At 40.3% G+C, this 16237-nt stretch overlaps 2 protein-coding genes across 5 annotated transcripts; one reads left to right on the forward strand and one right to left on the reverse strand.

Moving 5' to 3' along the window:
* The first annotated feature begins 1582 nt into the window (after nucleotides 1-1582).
* Nucleotides 1583-7709, forward strand: tph2 (tryptophan hydroxylase 2 (tryptophan 5-monooxygenase)). Its single transcript, XM_042707362.1, has 11 exons — nucleotides 1583-1732; nucleotides 2595-2738; nucleotides 3095-3278; nucleotides 4025-4164; nucleotides 4341-4408; nucleotides 4630-4826; nucleotides 5306-5441; nucleotides 6074-6200; nucleotides 6581-6676; nucleotides 7074-7207; nucleotides 7396-7709. Exons 1-11 carry the CDS (start codon nucleotides 1610-1612, stop codon nucleotides 7568-7570), a joined length of 1524 nt encoding a protein of 507 aa, XP_042563296.1. The 5' UTR covers nucleotides 1583-1609; the 3' UTR covers nucleotides 7571-7709.
* Nucleotides 7710-7824: 115 nt separating this feature from the next.
* si:ch211-218c6.8 (apoptosis facilitator Bcl-2-like protein 14) lies at nucleotides 7825-14562 on the reverse strand. 4 transcript variants are annotated; one of them, XM_031565134.2, is made up of 6 exons: nucleotides 14449-14562; nucleotides 13864-14144; nucleotides 13471-13563; nucleotides 13275-13333; nucleotides 9518-9787; nucleotides 7825-8779 (listed from the first exon to the last, which is right to left on the reverse strand). In XM_031565134.2, exons 2-6 carry the CDS (start codon nucleotides 14108-14110, stop codon nucleotides 8732-8734), a joined length of 717 nt encoding a protein of 238 aa, XP_031420994.1. In that variant the 5' UTR covers nucleotides 14111-14144; nucleotides 14449-14562; the 3' UTR covers nucleotides 7825-8731. The 4 variants fall into 4 exon arrangements, with proteins under 4 accessions (XP_031420994.1, XP_031420993.1, XP_031420995.1 ...); XM_031565133.2 differs by having other exon boundaries at nucleotides 13864-14114; nucleotides 14449-14555; XM_031565135.2 differs by having other exon boundaries at nucleotides 14408-14491.
* Between the last annotated feature and the right edge of the window lie 1675 nt (nucleotides 14563-16237).

A 16237-nucleotide genomic window follows, 5' to 3' on the forward strand; every position in this document is an offset into this window, starting at 1 on the left:
TATTATTATATAGTATGTATACATAAATTATACTGTATTATTGCTATAATATAATAATGTATACTATATACATATATGACACTGAAATTGTAATTTTTTTACTGCTAAACAAACATGACAGCCTGCATGTTTTGTTTTTATATTCTCCTGACTAATTGGCATTCATTAATCATTTATTACCATACATGACAATGGCAATAATCTCTTTTCCACAGCAAGTAATAAATACCGAGAGGGAGATGCAGCAGTACACTTGCATACAAATGTGGCTGCCATGATTGAATGTTCAGAGATTTGCCAGTGCTCTGTGGGTGACATTTTGAACATCTAAACATTTCAGCCACTCCTGTGGACTTTAAGGCCATGATCTCAGCCAAGGCGTTGGCGGTTTCGTTCCCCCCTTTGCCCATTTTGACATTTAGACTCTGTGCACGGGTGGTGGAAGTCACTTCTGTACCCCCCCCCCCCAGAAATATCTCTCATCTGTTCATAACGTCACAACAAAGCCAGGCAAAGTGGCCCTCGTCCCCATTCCGTGTGCTTTCATTTCCTGTCCCACAGGAAATTGCCTCAGAGCCAGCTGATAGCAGTTGTGCTCACAGTTGCAGTTTTATCTTTGCCTCTATGCGCTTTTGATTATTATGGCAACGCCTGTGACAAACAGACATTCATTCAGTCAGACCCACAAACACGTTGCGGCATCTGTGTGGTTGGAAGTCTGTGTGGACATTGGGGGGGGGGGGGGGGGGGGGGGGGGGGGGACTGTGCTCAGGTTATCCTCCTGATTTTAGTCTAAACCCAGACAAGCATTTGACTACTTCTCTTTAGTAGTAAACAGCTATGGACACTACCCAATACCTAAATGTAAGATTTGCTAGTGAGGTTTACAAAATGTGATGTTCCATCCATATTCAGTTGTGTTCAATTGAAATGCCTACAAATATTCAGTATTCTCTATTCATTTAAAACCCAGATTACCATCCATAATTTGAAAACAGAAAATATCTAGTACCAGACTGATGTCCAATGTCATGGTTTTACTTTAACTTCCATGTTATAATATTTGAAGCATGACTATTGGTTGTTTATATGCACAACTATATGCGAATATACTTTATCTTAAGCATTCATCATTGGACAGCATGTTATTGTTTTTGTCACTGAGTGTACTTGTGATTGCAGCGAACATGCATTTAGGATTAGCTTCTGGATCATCCATCTTAAGGAGTGGCTGATCGTGTCCACGCTTCTCAAGTAAGGTGGGCTGGACTGCATGCACCCACCCCCACCCCTCGACACAATCAGGAGTGTGCACTTCCACAAAAAAACAGAGAGAGTGAGATGGAGGATGCTGAGAGAGAGAGAGAGAGAGAGATGAAGGAGGGTGAGAGAGAGAGAGAGATGAAGGAGGCTGAGAGAGAGCGGATGTGTAGCTTATCACATCTATCCATCATGCTATATAAAAAGGGCTCTACTCACAGAGGGAGTCTCAGCTCTTTCTCCAGCTACAGCTTCTGTGAAGTGTGCTTCCTCTGCGTGCCCCAGCGTCCCCTCAATGGCGTCCCCCAAAGCCCAACTGAAGAGGAAGGGGCCCGTGGCGGTGCCCAGGATGCAGCCCGCCATGATGATGTTCTCCAGCAAGTACTGGGCCCGCAGGGGCATGTCCCTGGACTCAGCCATGTTTGACCAGCAGCATACCGGGGGGAACCTGCTAAAAGAGGGATTGAAAATGGTGAGTTGAAAAAAAATAACAGCTTCAAGAGAAAAAATTGCATAGAACCTAAAGAGAAATGTTGGCAATGCAGTTGTAGCAAAGAATAAAGCAATGCCGATGAGATGTTGCACATTGTGTGGACCATCTTCTGAGAAGAACTCAGGATGTCTGTAGATGAATGTAGATTCATGATGTCAGGTAGTTATTGGTCTATGCCAATTATGTGCTGTGCTTTATAGTTTTTGGGACATTTGAACATTGTTAAGTGCTTCTAAGAGTTGTTTTAAAGGAAATCTAACGTATGAAATATCTTACCAGTATCTTTAGCACAGGTGGATCAACATTCAGTCTTAATTATTCATTCATTTGTTCATTTATTAATTTCAAAGTGAAAGTCTAAATGTGGTTAAACTCAAGACCACAGACGAAACTGATCAATTTATTCTAAAAAAAAATTGCTTTCCGAAGGAGCTGTAGAGCAGCTGTGGCGTGGTCGTCCCACACCATAAATAAGTCTAGTGCCCACGAGGACCTAGGTTTGTCTCCGGCCTGAGGTCATTTCTCAAGCCCACTCGCATTGCTCTCTCCCTCTCATTTACTGTTTTATCGAAAGGCTAGAAAAGCCCAAACATTTTTAATACAAACTTTGAATGAATAAATTGTTTTCGCTTGACTGGGTTCTAGAGTAAATGCTGGTGTAACAAATGTTGTAGCTCTTGTGTTAGTTGCATAATCACTGACTAGTATTCCTAAGAGTTAACCCCTGTGAATGCATTGTAATCCATCAATATCCCTTATCAACCCGCTTGCATATATGAGTAGATGATTTAAGTACCACATCTTAAGTGCTGGATTCTTGTCATCCCCTGCCTCTATGTAGACTCGTAGGACCTCCTTTGGTCGAATAGATGAGAAGCCTGACAAAGAGGTCAACAGTGCATCCCACGACCCAGGGAAGACTACTGTCATCTTCTCTGTGAAGAATGAAGTAGGCTGCTTGGTGAGGGCTTTGCGTCTTTTTCAGGTAAGTGGGTATTGAAGTGTTCCCTTAAGATGGTTCTTGTACAGTACTTTACATACAGTATTTGTATTTCTCCAGTTACTAGAGTTAATGAATCCTCAGGCATTCCATTTTTGTTAGGTATGATATTATTAAAGGATCACCACGTCTGATGACAATATTTTTTTATTTCTGTAAGGTGAAACAGAGACCATGCTTTATATTACATAAGGTTCTGAATACCTTATGAACTTATAAACATATATACTAAACATATATTAGTATGTAGTTACATGAAATGTCTATTACTATCTATTACTTAATTAACACACACATGCGCATCAAACGAGGTGAAACGTCTGTATGTGTCCTCGCTGAAGGAGAAACACGTGAACCTGGCCCACATCGAGTCCCGCAGGTGCAAGCGCGTCCCCACGGAGGTGGAGATCTACGCCGAGTTCAACTGCACCAAGAAGGAGTTTACCGAGCTGGTGCACTACCTCAAAGACCACATCAACATCCTGTCCTACAACACACCTCAGCACGTGTGGTCTGCGGACGGAGGTACGCGCATCACAGTGCCTCTTGTATGCACTTTAATGAGGACATCTCGTGCTCCGAGTTGATTTTCCATGCCCTGTATTTTTTTTTTTCACAAACCTATTGTTCAAATTCTGTTGTCAATCCGTTGAATACAATTCGTGTGATGATGTGACCGATTTGGTGAGGCTGGGGTTTGGTCTGAGGCGCTTACGCGTTTGGGTCAACGATTGCTGCGACTGTTATTGTATCGCGATCAAGTTGAAAACCACAGGAGTGTGGACAGCCGCCGGTACACGGCACAAGAATAAACGAAGTGGCGAAAGTTCATGAAGCTAAAGGAATCCATGTTTCTTGAGTAGTTTTAGTTTTGAGAAACAGCTTAACAGTATAGAGTCGAATTTAGAAATTGTAAATGAACAGACAATAAAGCCGAGAAACAAAAAACATCGACTCACCCATTGATTCATAGTATAGGCCTGCCAAAGTAAGATATATTGGCAGCACAAATGGTATATGCAAATAAATCGCTACTAAATTGTCTGAACCTTAACCCAAAACAACAGGGTTCAGGCCCTGGGCTCTGTAAAGAGCCTTGAGACAATTGTATTGTTTTGGCGCTATATAAATACAATTGAATTTAATGGAATGGAATTGCACTGAACCGTTACCTCACTAATCATGCGTGATATACTGAATGTTTAGGTCAAGGTTCAGGAACTTAACTCGGCTGATTGGGATATTTATATGCTTTCTATTTTCCCTCCTAGACTGTGAGGACTGTGTGTGTGTTCTGGGAGGGTTACCAGATGGGGAAGGTGTGCCGTGGTTTCCCCAGAAGATTTCTGAGCTGGACCAGTGCTCTCATCGAGTGCTGATGTATGGCTCTGAGCTCGATGCCGACCATCCAGTGGGTGTGGTTTTGATTCTTTACAAATACTCTCATATTACTGTTCATAATTATCTGCCTAGTGATTTCATCAGATCAGGTCAATCATCAGATTTGTTCACAGTCTATGATCTGGTTCTATGATTTCAGAGTGAAATTAATATTGCAATTCTTTTTGGTTTCTTTGTGTTCTCCAGGGCTTTAAAGACAATGTGTATCGTCAGCGGAGGAAGTATTTTGTGGAGGTTGCAATGAATTACAAATTGTTAGTGAAGCATCTACATACCAATGTCATTTATAATTTCATTATGAATCATAATTCATCATTTCTACAAATGAACACCTTTACAAAACACACAGTTCAATAACCAGCATGGCGTATGTATATAATGTAAAGGTGTTCATTTGTAAAAACCGACTGACCCTGCATTCAGCCATTGTATGCACCCATGCAGTGATGCCCGACCTTATATATTTGTGTGTTAGTGGGCAGCCCATACCTCACATTGAGTACACCGAAGAGGAGGTCAAGACCTGGGGGGTGGTGTTCCGCGAGCTCACCAAGCTCTACCCCACCCACGCCTGCCAGGAGTACCTCAAGAACCTCCCACTGCTCACAAAGCTTTGTGGGTACCGGGAAGACAACATACCCCAGCTGGAGGATGTGTCCTTGTTTCTCAGAGGTAAATACAAACTGTAACACTCGCAGTGTGTGTGTGCAATTGTGGGTTCTTGTCTGTATGTGTTTGAGCATGTCTGAAGGCAGTGACATGTCTGATGCACTCCAGATATGATGAATCAAATATTCAGTGTCAGTGAAAGAAGAAACCTTTTTAAAATAGTTTGGGATTCCTGTACAAACAAGGAGGCAGCTGCTCCCACACAACTTAACTGGCCCATTGAAACATAAAATACAACAGAGTATCCATTGATGTACAACATCACTGAATATCCAATAAAGAGTTTTGTATATAGTTTTATGGTTTTTATATAGTTTTCATATATGTATGTTTCTAATTCTAAATTCAATAGTGATTCTCCTCAGTCAGTTAACAATTCTACAAATTCTTCATTTGTAAATTAAATTAAATTTCTGTCAAAATCAATATGAAATTTCTTCATTCTTCATTCCTTTGACTGAATGTACATATGACTTCTCCAGAGAGGTCAGGGTTCACGGTGCGTCCAGTGGCTGGGTACCTGTCACCACGTGACTTCCTGGCAGGCCTGGCCTACCGTGTGTTCAACTGCACACAGTATGTGCGTCACAGCACTGACCCACTGTACACACCAGAGCCGTGAGTACACACACACACACACACACACACAATCTCACCTGCTGGAAGGTCTCACACACATGCTCATACACACACACAAACAAACACAGACATACACACACACAAACAAACACAGACATACACACACACACAATCTCACCTGCTGGAAGGTCTGACACACATGCTCATACACACACAAACATACACGGACATACAAACACAACCAATCTCACCTACTGTGAGGTCTCACACACACACAATCCTCCTTTTTTGTAAACAGCCTGTCAATAACTGAAAGATAGAATATAGAATCATTTCAAAAGCATGTAAGCAAAGATGTGTGGTACAAATTAGTCTTTTTATAGTCTGTAAACTCTCTGAATCTATATTTTAAAAGCAATCCTGTGATATTTGTGGAGATGCCTAATGTAAAATCATTGAATGTTATGTGGAATATTTTGCATGGCCCATTGCTTTACTCTTTACTTAGATATTATGCAGTTATTGTACACTATTGGCCAGTCATTTACGACTGTTGAATCAGAATCAGAATCAGAATTGTTTTTAATGCCAAGTAAGTTTACGCCTACCAGGAATTTCCTTTGGCATATTGGTGCAGACAATAAACATAAAACATAAAACATCTCCTACAGGGACACATGCCATGAGTTACTGGGTCACGTTCCCCTGCTGGCCGACCCCAAATTTGCTCAGTTCTCCCAGGAGATCGGGTTGGCTTCCCTAGGAGCGAGGGACGAGGATGTGCAGAAACTCGCCACGGTAAGCACCCCCTGTCTGTCTGTCAGACATCCATCATCCCCCTCCAGCTCTATGTTATTTCTGTACTTCCTACGCTGGCATCCATGCGGAGGAGATAAACACGTCTCCCAGAGAAGTCCCTGATGTGGTAGATGTGTGTGCCACGTTGATGCGTCGTCTTTTTTTTAATCTTTGAGTGGCAGCTATTTAGCATAATGTGAAGAAATGAGAAAAGCGTTAAAAAGGTCACAGCTCTTCGCAGTGGCATTTCCAATCTTATTGTTTGATGTGCAAAGTTAAGTCGCCTGTACACTTGTCCGCTCTCCGTGGCATGACATTTCAGAACTGAATTTTGTGTCAATTTTTTTTGCCTTTTTTTCTCTCTCTTATGTGTCTCCTAGTGTTATTTCTTCACCATCGAGTTTGGCCTGTGCAAACAGGGAGGGCAGCTGAGAGCATATGGAGCCGGTCTGCTCTCCTCCATCGGGGAGCTAAAGGTAATATACAAGAACGCTCCAACTTATGTATATATGAAAGTTTGTATCCATACTGTGTTGATAAAAGTGGCAGCTAAATTAATAATTGTAAATGTAATGATTAAAGCCATGTATGCTATACATATATGGCATATTTATATATACAGTATATAGCATACATGGCTTTAATCATTACATTTACAATTATTAATTTAGCTGCCACTTTTATCAACACAGTATAGATATATTTTTTAATGAAATATCTGAATGGGTTTTCCATGATCATGATTCAATCCATAAACTTGGTGAAGTCTGCGCCTTGCTCTGCCCCTTCAGCCACAGGAACGTAATCTGAAAAGTTCAAATATAATCTATTTGTAAGGGTTACTGGGTTACACTGTTTCTGTTTGCTGTACAGCATGCACTCTCAGACAAGGCTACAGTGAGGCCGTTTGAGCCGAAGACCACTTGCGATCAGGAATGCCTCATCACCACCTTCCAGGAGGTTTATTTTGTCTCAGAGAGTTTTGAAGAGGCCAAAGAAAGAATGAGGTAATATATCAGATAACAAGTTCTAGTATCTGCTCTGCCAGTATATATGTACCTCCATCCATACACATATCCATTGTGTGACGTATTTTACTTAGCTATTCTGTATGATTCCGAGGACCAGGCCATCACAGATGTACATATAATTGAGAAATAATCTGTCAGTATAAGTGACTACTTTCTTTCCGCAGGGATTTCGCCAAAACAATCAAGAGGCCGTTCTCTGTGTACTACAACCCCTACACACAGAGCATTGACCTTCTAAAGAACACCATAAGCATAGAGAACGTGGTGCAGGACCTACGTAGTGACCTCACCACAGTGTGTGATGCCCTGGGCAAGATGAACAGATACCTGGGTATATAAAGTCATGTTTATCAATCCTGCAAGATGAACAGATACCTGGGTATATAAAGTCATGTTTATCAATCCTATGTAAACTGTCTGCACTTTGTCACTGGTTAGTTCTAGCCATCATGTGTGTGAATTCAAGATGCCTTCAAATGCATTTCACTGCAATGTCTGTTTTATCTACATTTGCTTTAAAGCTATTGCTACTTTATCATGTATTGCAATGTAGACAAGGACTAGTGCAGCTTCAGATTTCAAACAGTCAAGTGTCACAGAACTTAAGCTTTTATTTGGCACACCTAACACTCAGACCTAGCTATTTCAGTGTGAGGCCAGTGGTAATGTTCATAATTGTCATTGCAGAAGCTTGTACAATGTTGGTTTCCTTCTTAAGACGAGCACCAACTACAGATGTCAACACACTGTTGCATACCGGGTACTGAATGTGAGCTCTTCACCTTTAAAACCCATCAAGATGAAAATGGCTCAGAGCATGTTAAATTAAGTCTACTATGTGTCAATCATGTTGTGCTGTCACATGACAGATCAGTCAAAAACAAAAACACACTGCCATCCTGAGAGGTAAATACAGTTCTAAAATTGAAATAATTTACAAAGTCATCGCCTAGCTTATCCTGGCATGTTAAATGTCCTCATATACACAGTGAATAAAGTGTTAACCTACATCTGAATAAGTCCTCCAACATTATCAACTGTTGTAACTTTATCTGTTACAAATCTACAGTGGTATTTTTTTTAAATAGGGTTTTCTTTGAATCATGATGCACATGCAAAAGTCACAGTCCATTGCAACAGAGTGTAAAAACTTTTCCCAAAAGCGAATAGTAAAAAAATATGCTGTCAGAAGTATTACAAATAATATATTAATTAAATGTATTTAAGATAAAGTGTGATGATCAGATATGTTTTATCACATGCAAAAAGTCTATGTTTGATCAAACATTCATACTAGGATGTATTGTGAATATAACATTGAATCTGAAATATTTGTCATTCTCTGGTGTATAAAACAGCTGATCACATGAATTTACGTTTTGCATCAAAAATAAAACCTCTTGGTTATATTAAGTCTGACCATTTTAGGACAAAGGTAATAATCTACACTTATGGCACAACTTTGGATCATTAAATAGCAGAAATATAGCGCTCCTTGTCTCACTGGACTTCATCGTCTTCATCGTACGGTCCATTAAAAGCTTTCTCCTGGAGGAAACAGAAACAGCCATATCAGGTTAAAGTCTGGGTTAGGGTTAGGATTTGTTGCTTGTTTGTTTGTTTGCTTGTGTGTGTATGTGTGTGTGCGTTTATGGGCATTAATGAAATATTACAGACAGAAAGCATATGAACACTCATTCATGTTTCATGATATGTTTCCTTATACACATGTGCTCTTGTCAATGCACTGCAACCTACATACGTATATCAAAATAGATTTGTGCATGGAGATAATAAGGCCAATTTACCAAATAACTGAGGAAATATTATGGAAATCTCTTACTAAATTAAGGAAAGATGCAGTCCTCAATTCTGTTGAAGCAGAACTCAGCAGTAAATAAAATTGCACCCCTCCCTTCTGTGCTCCCGAAACAATGTGTTAATTAGCTGGAATTATTTATGGCTCGGTTCAAGCCACTTAACAGTGGTGTTTATTTCCTGTTGACAGAGCCTGGACTGTGTACGCACTGAACGGACAGCTGGAGGGCGTGAGGAGCAATCCGTTGAATATGACAAAAAGTGTGTCCTATTAGCACAGCGGACTGCATCTTTAATGGATGTTAGATGGTTCCAGGGATACGTGAATATAGTGCATATAAAGTGAATTTAAGATGTATATATGAATATAAAATGAATGTGAGTGCATTTAGAGAATTTAGAAAGACGCTAAGCAGTGCTTCCTGGTTTCAGTCAAACAAAGCTCTGTGGTCTGGGCTGTCCACTTACCCAGCCTCCAGACTGTCGCACCCAGCCAGAAAAGTTCTGCTGCAGGAACTGGGCTCCAAAGCCCATGATCCGGTTCATGGGGTGCAGGTCCAGTGCCGAGAGCCTGCTGGTCACCTCACAGGTCATGGCTATCTGGGCCTGCTGGGTGCTCTGTGTGCTGCCAGCCCGTGAGGGGACAGCACAGTCCACGAAGGTCCTGGTTATCTTCTCAAATAAGCCATAGGAGAAGGACCCTTGGAGCTGTTGGACCAGTGCTGGGTTCTTCTTAAGCTGAGGATGAATGGGTAGTGGAAAATACTAGTCAGCCTTTCAGTAGGTTTACTCTGAATACACACTGTAAAACAGCAAGCCTTGATTTTATTGTTTAAAGACTTTTACGTAGATTTGTCAATTTAGAGATAATTAAAAGGATGGACTCCATACACCAGAGATAGAGATGTGTCCGTTTACCCCAATAACTGTTAAGACACTAGAAAATGACTGTTTCTACATTTTCTGTATTTTAAGTTTGTGTTTCAGTAGAAACAGTCACGTTCTGGTTTCTTTAAAGTTACCAAGGTTAAAAAACCCAGAAGTGTCTCTTTAAGGGACCTCTTTATACCTAACCAGATGTTATACTTTTTCTAGGAAGATTGAAGTGAATAAGTGGACAATACGTTTAAGTGTTAGCAAAGCAATTGTCAAATTCTGTTACAGGGCATGTCATGTGCATGTCAGCCCCTCCACACAAACGCTGAGATCCATTTTGATCCATTTGTGTTAAATACATCAAGTGCCAGTAGTAAAACACGAAAGACACAAAAACTAAATTGAATAAGAGGTTAGCAGGTTAACCCTTAGAGGTATAGAGGTTAGCAGTGTTGGGAGGGTTACTTTAAAAATGTATTCCACTACAGATTACAGAACACATCTCCTACAATGTACAATGTCAACAACAACCCACAACCCCCCTTGGCAGTAAGGATTGATAGATAGTTATCATTAGTAGTAATATTATTATTATTTGCCAATCGTTAAACAGGCCTATGAGCCCATGAAACATTATTAACATCATTTGTGGCAAAAACCCTACAATAGCAATGTTTTATCTGCACATAAATCACTACCAAAACTAACAATACCCAAATAATCTATGAACTGATTTTTATCAACATTACCAACACCAATCAAAAAGAGGAGTTACAAGCCTTTTTGTAGCACACAGTGTCAAGAAACCTGGACCCATGACTGGCCTAAAATGTACTGGCTGGATATGTTGGCTTAAAACATGATAAATTGATTTTATATTTCCGTTTTTGTTTTTAGTTTTTAGTTTATTACACAGGAAAAGATGTTAAATTCCTAATGCTTTTGGTTGGGCACTTCCCACAGCGACCAATCGTCTCACTGTCACACCAGCAACCTAACAAATATAACAACTGCCCAAACATACTGATACAACAACAACAGACAACTGGCCGGAGACAGCAGCAAAACACACCGCATGTTCTGCATGTCACCCGTGATCTGTAAAGGCCCTCACAGTATAACATGTGCTGTCTGTAGCCCAACAGTGCTAAATGATAACAACATGACTGCCCAACCATAGAACCTGGGCCCCGTTCGTCGTAAGGGCTGAAGCTAAGTTAATCAATTGTCCTTTTAGCCCGTTAACATTAGCAAGCTGATTGAGAACAGCAAATTTCGGTTCGTCAACGGCTCATCCGCCTCCAAATCATGTGGTTAATTTTAACCAGGCTAAAGTTATCAGGGCAATTGCGCGTGCACGTCCTACTTCAAAAGGCAGGAAAAGTCGATCACCAAAACAATGATTTTCTAACGGTATAATGGTTCTAAACTCAAAGAAAAGGGCTCTTTTTTTCTCCGCTGGCGAGTAGGAGATGAACACGAACGCTTATGAAGAATACAAGACCATAATCATGGCAAAATTCAACACCGCCACCGCTGTGAGAGCAAGGTGTGTTGGGATGTTTATAGGGTGATATCTATGTAAGAATACCTGACGGCAAGTGTGAACTGGTACAGAGGATTCTTCTACCGGTTTGAAACTACATGGTTACTAGTTCGAATCCCCTCACCTCCTTCCTCGGTGTAGTTTTACATTTCCTTGTAAGTCGCTTTGAATAAAAGCGTCTGTTAAATGACTAAATGTAAATGTATTAATAACAAATGCAATAAATTGAAGCAGTGAAAATAAATTGTGTGTATTTCTCTCTATTCTTATCATGAGTCCACCTTAATCATTTTCTACAATAATGATATGCTATGGTGTACTAATAACACTCATATAATTAGAAGTGCTTTGTTCTCCGCATCACCGACACTACAAAAATGTACCACTCGCAAAAAAGCGCATGACAGTCAATGTTCGACTGTGGTGTTTGCAATAAATGACTCGAGAAGGTCTTGTAAATTCATTATTCCTTGTCGGCTGAATCGGTAGCGCTCATACAAGAACTCATCATGATGGAATACGCTAATCTAACTATCTAATATCAGTCCTTGGTCAATGGGATCCCTCCTTTTTCCGGGGGTGTGGCAAGCTTATCCAGCTACACTTAAGTTAGCCTGCGCTGGAGCAGGTTAGTGCTAATTGATATGTTACTATGGTGATTTATCGAAAGTTGCTTCCACGAACCAAAAAGAGGGGCGTTTTTTTATCTTAGCCTGAAAATTAGCTCGCTAAACCGCTTAGCGAGCTACGACGAATACCCCCCTGAGCGGCAGGATACAACAACAACAACAACAACAACAAAGCTGCCTTCATGAGCATTTCACTGGGGTTTTCAAGCAGGCACCTTCCTTCATCAGTGTTTCGTTGAATTAGGCTGAACAGTTGTGTCTGGCCTCCCAGAGCCACCCCTCCATACTTATAAAAGGTTAGAATACAAGCCACTACCAGAGACAATACCAGATACACCTCAAGACAGACCTCAACAATATTTTACATGTCAGTTTTAGTTCAGGTTAATTCACGACCCCAAGTAGTTTGCAGGTGCCTCAGCCACAACCACTCGCTTGCTTTTTCAGCAGCCTCAAACAACTCTTTTAAAACTCCTTTGAGTGACCGTCCTCAAGAACCAAGAATCAAAATCCAACATCCAAGTGTTGTGGTTGATTTAGCTTACTGTGCTTTCCAACCTCATTGCCTTGCTTCTGCTACCAGTTCTACATACTTTAGCTTCTGCCTTTCAAATGTTTCGTCAGTCACATCCTCCTAAGTCCTGTCTTTGATATGTGTATGTTTTCATTCTTAATGGCGGTGCAATTTCAATGGTTTCATTGCATCGTTGCTCAACATGGTTTGGCAAATGACACACACTGGCTTTGGAAGGAAGCTGAGATGAATCGAGATGAGATATAAGATGAGTCGTAATTACGAGTAAACGGGCGATGCTCTTTGTCCTTGGTTCTTCATTTAAATTAGCATCATCAGCTGCTGGCTGTTCCTTTAAAAGACATCCAGACTTACTTGCGACATAAGTGAACATGCGTGCCGGTTTATGGAAATATTATTATTTGAATTTGAGAGCGAATAACCTACACATGACAATTTAAAAAGTAATCCCTTCGAGAGATCAATGTAATTGTAACTGTAAATGTAACTTTCAGGATACTCATAGTTTGTATTCTAAATATGTAACTCAGTTACATGTAGGTCTATTCCGTTACTCCCCAACACTGGAGGTTAGGCTACTTGGACGAAAATAGTGTGAGTTGTATGTTGTGAGAACAGCTCATGTTCTTTTAAGCTTACCTCTGCATCCAATTCGTCCCCAGCTACCTTCAGGAGTTCAACCAGTCTCTGGATAACATCTGCATTAGATGAAATACCAACCAAGTGACAGTTATCTACAATTTAAATGTGTAAAAGGAAATGAGAATGAGAAATGAGAAAATGCTTCCTTTTATGCAGATCATTCAGATTAACAATTCAGGAAAATTAGGCCTACCATCGCCACTGTCAGTCACTAGATCGTCAGGGACGAGACCTACATTGTCTGCGATCTGGGTGAGTTTGTCAGCCACACTGCCCAGGTCATCCCCTGATAAATCAAAAGGGTACAGTGATAATGTTGTTTCTTTCCTCATGGCCTGCTTCCCCCTTTCATATCAAGTTCCTCTTTGTAAAGCTACCAAACAAACCTATATAACCCACAATTTACAAAGTACATTTTACAAAGTAAAGCATCATGACGAAAGTAACAGTTGTAAAACTGACCTAATATTTAATAATATTTAGTGATTTAAATATAGTTGTAGTACATAATATTCTATGTGTCTATGAAATAGCAGCTGGCTAAACAAGAGGGGTTATCATCCTCCCTCTTTTATAAGTCCCTCACCACTTGATCCTTGTGCATGTGCATTCTTCACCCTCAAACTTGATCCTACTGCAATCCTCGCGGTACTATTTTGGACTGCTCTGCTTTGGAAAGTGAGGGGCTCGGTCTTCAAAGCAACGGGCGACTGACCAGTGAGTCTTCTTCTCGACCCCTTCCTCCGCCAGGCGCAGTATGCCTGTAGCAACTTGAATTCATTGCTATGCAACAGTGGAATAGCTGCAATAGCTTCTCCTGAATCGACTTCCATTGCTCTGAAGCCAACACAGGTACGGAGTCACAGACTGAAAAGTTAAACAGACATTAACTATCAATATCCCTGCATAACCTGTGTATGAAAAATAGGCTATAAGAGGCTGAAACTTTAGAGTTGGGCTGTGCAGTAGCAACACTGACATGAACTCAAGGGAACAAAGTGACTTCCTCAAGAACATTTCTACACAGGGATCTAATATTATGTCGTTAAACTACTAGCCTATTGCATGGTGGGATATACTGTATAAGGGTTACACTGATGAGAAATATCAGACCGAAATTCTCCACTCACGAAATTCTCTGGAAATATGTTTCAAGAAGAAGAGTAGCTACCTTCGAAAGACTTGCCTTTCCTTCCCGCCTCTCATGCACGGAAACGATGACTTGTTCAGATTGACATATAGGTAGGTCGTAGACGAAACCGAAACGTTACGTCAATGATTGCTAAAATCTACTGTTTGAAAGGAACAGGACCATGTGGACGTAACGTCATTCATAAACTTTCTTCCTGTTCTTAAAACAGAAAGTCTTCACCTTTTGAGAATGCATACATTTGTGCACTAATTTGGCCATAAACTAAAAATAAATTCAGGCGAATGTGTGTTTTGTGTGAATTGTGTTTACTAAAGTCGTGGACGTTTCATGGTCTATAATAAAACGCAGATGAATGAGGATTGAATTATAGTCTGGGGTTAATGTAAGGCCAAAATGAGTGTACTACGTTATTCGTCAGGCCAGCAGAGAAACGTGAACGCTTAACTAAGCGTGACCCAAGGGTTTATCTTCGGTCGATAGGGTCTGTTATGGTGCTGAAGTTATCCTACGGTACGATAATTAGGTGTTCAATATGATACCGCCCGTTTTATTGTCCAAATCAGGTCATCAGTTACGATAAAACAGAGAAAATGTGTTTCGAAGATCAAATTAAGAACGATATATTCCAGATAACAAATGTCTTGCAATTCATGCTGTGTAGGGTCGATGTTCCTGGAAAATGATTGGAAACAAATGGGCTGCCTTGTCAGACACTGTAAGTAGGACTATGTACAACACAAACTGAGCATTGGGACTAGGCTATCTTCTCATGACACCGCAGTCGGAGTAACAATCTTTCACAAACATCGGATGATTGGTTTTAAAAATATATACAGGTCCTGCCCAATTTACTTGTACAACAGTAGCATTCTCCTCTCTTTCAATGGGGCGAAACAATCTATGACTATCTGGCATTTACAAGATCAATGAAATTACCCCTTTTCAGACTAAGTGCAGATTCATCTTGCCCACAAAATGCCGTTAATGTTTTAGTTCAAGTTCAAGTTTATTATCATATACTCATAAACAGCATTTATCAGTAATGAAATTCTTTGTGCTCAATGTCCGTTCAACTTAGAGAATAAATAAATTAAATACTGGAGAATGGAGATAAAGGGTAGAAAAAAAGAGAAAAAAATTGTAGTGCAAAAAAGATATTTCAAGGACAGTTCAGCATCCTGATGGCATGTGGGTAAAAACTGTCCCTGTATCTGCTGGTACGGGACCTTATGGTCTTGTATCGCCTTCCAGAAGGCAGGAGGGAGAAAAGACTGTGGCAAGGATGACTAGGGTCAGAAATGATCCGCTTGGCCTTCCTCCTGCAGCGCTGGCTGTAAAGGTCCTGAATGGATGGTAATGCAGTCCTTGTAATACGCTGTGCAGATTTGACCACTCTTTGTAGTGTCTTCCTGTCCTGGGCAGTGCTGTTACAAATCTACAGTGGTATTTTTTAAAAACAGGGTTTTCTTTGAGTCATGATTCACATGCAAAAGTCACAGTCCATTGCAACAGAGCGTAAAAACTTTTCCCAAAAGCGAATAGTAAAAAAATGTGCTGTCAGAAGTATTACAAGTAATATATTATTTAAATGTATTTAAGATAAAGTGTGATGATCAGATATGTTTTATCACGTGCAAAAAAGTCTATGTTTGATCAAACATTCATTCTAGGATGTATTGTGAATATAACGTTGAATCTGAAATATTTGTCATTCTCTGGTGTATAAAACAGCTGATCACATGAATTTACGTTTTGCATCAAAAATAAAACCTCTTGGTTATATTAAGTCTGACCATTTTAGGACAAA

The sequence above is a fragment of the Clupea harengus genome, chromosome 3 (genome assembly GCF_900700415.2).
Source record: "Clupea harengus chromosome 3, Ch_v2.0.2, whole genome shotgun sequence".
NCBI classification, from domain to species: domain Eukaryota; kingdom Metazoa; phylum Chordata; class Actinopteri; order Clupeiformes; family Clupeidae; genus Clupea; species Clupea harengus.

Coding starts and splice junctions, on each gene's coding strand:
- si:ch211-218c6.8 (XM_031565133.2), bottom strand. CDS start 14,483: ATGAGAGGCGGGAAGGAAAGGCAAGTCTTTCGAAG. Junction 14,115..14,448: donor GAAAGGCAAGTCTTTCGAAG/GTAGCTACTCTT, acceptor TGTTGGCTTCAG/AGCAATGGAAGTCGATTCAG. Junction 8,780..9,517: donor TGCGACAGTCTGGAGGCTGG/GTAAGTGGACAG, acceptor TGTTTCCTCCAG/GAGAAAGCTTTTAATGGACC.
- tph2 (XM_042707362.1), top strand. CDS start 1,610: ATGCAGCCCGCCATGATGATGTTCTCCAGCAAGTACTGGGCCCGCAGG. Junction 6,201..6,580: donor ATGTGCAGAAACTCGCCACG/GTAAGCACCCCC, acceptor TGTGTCTCCTAG/TGTTATTTCTTCACCATCGA. Junction 6,677..7,073: donor CCTCCATCGGGGAGCTAAAG/GTAATATACAAG, acceptor TTTGCTGTACAG/CATGCACTCTCAGACAAGGC.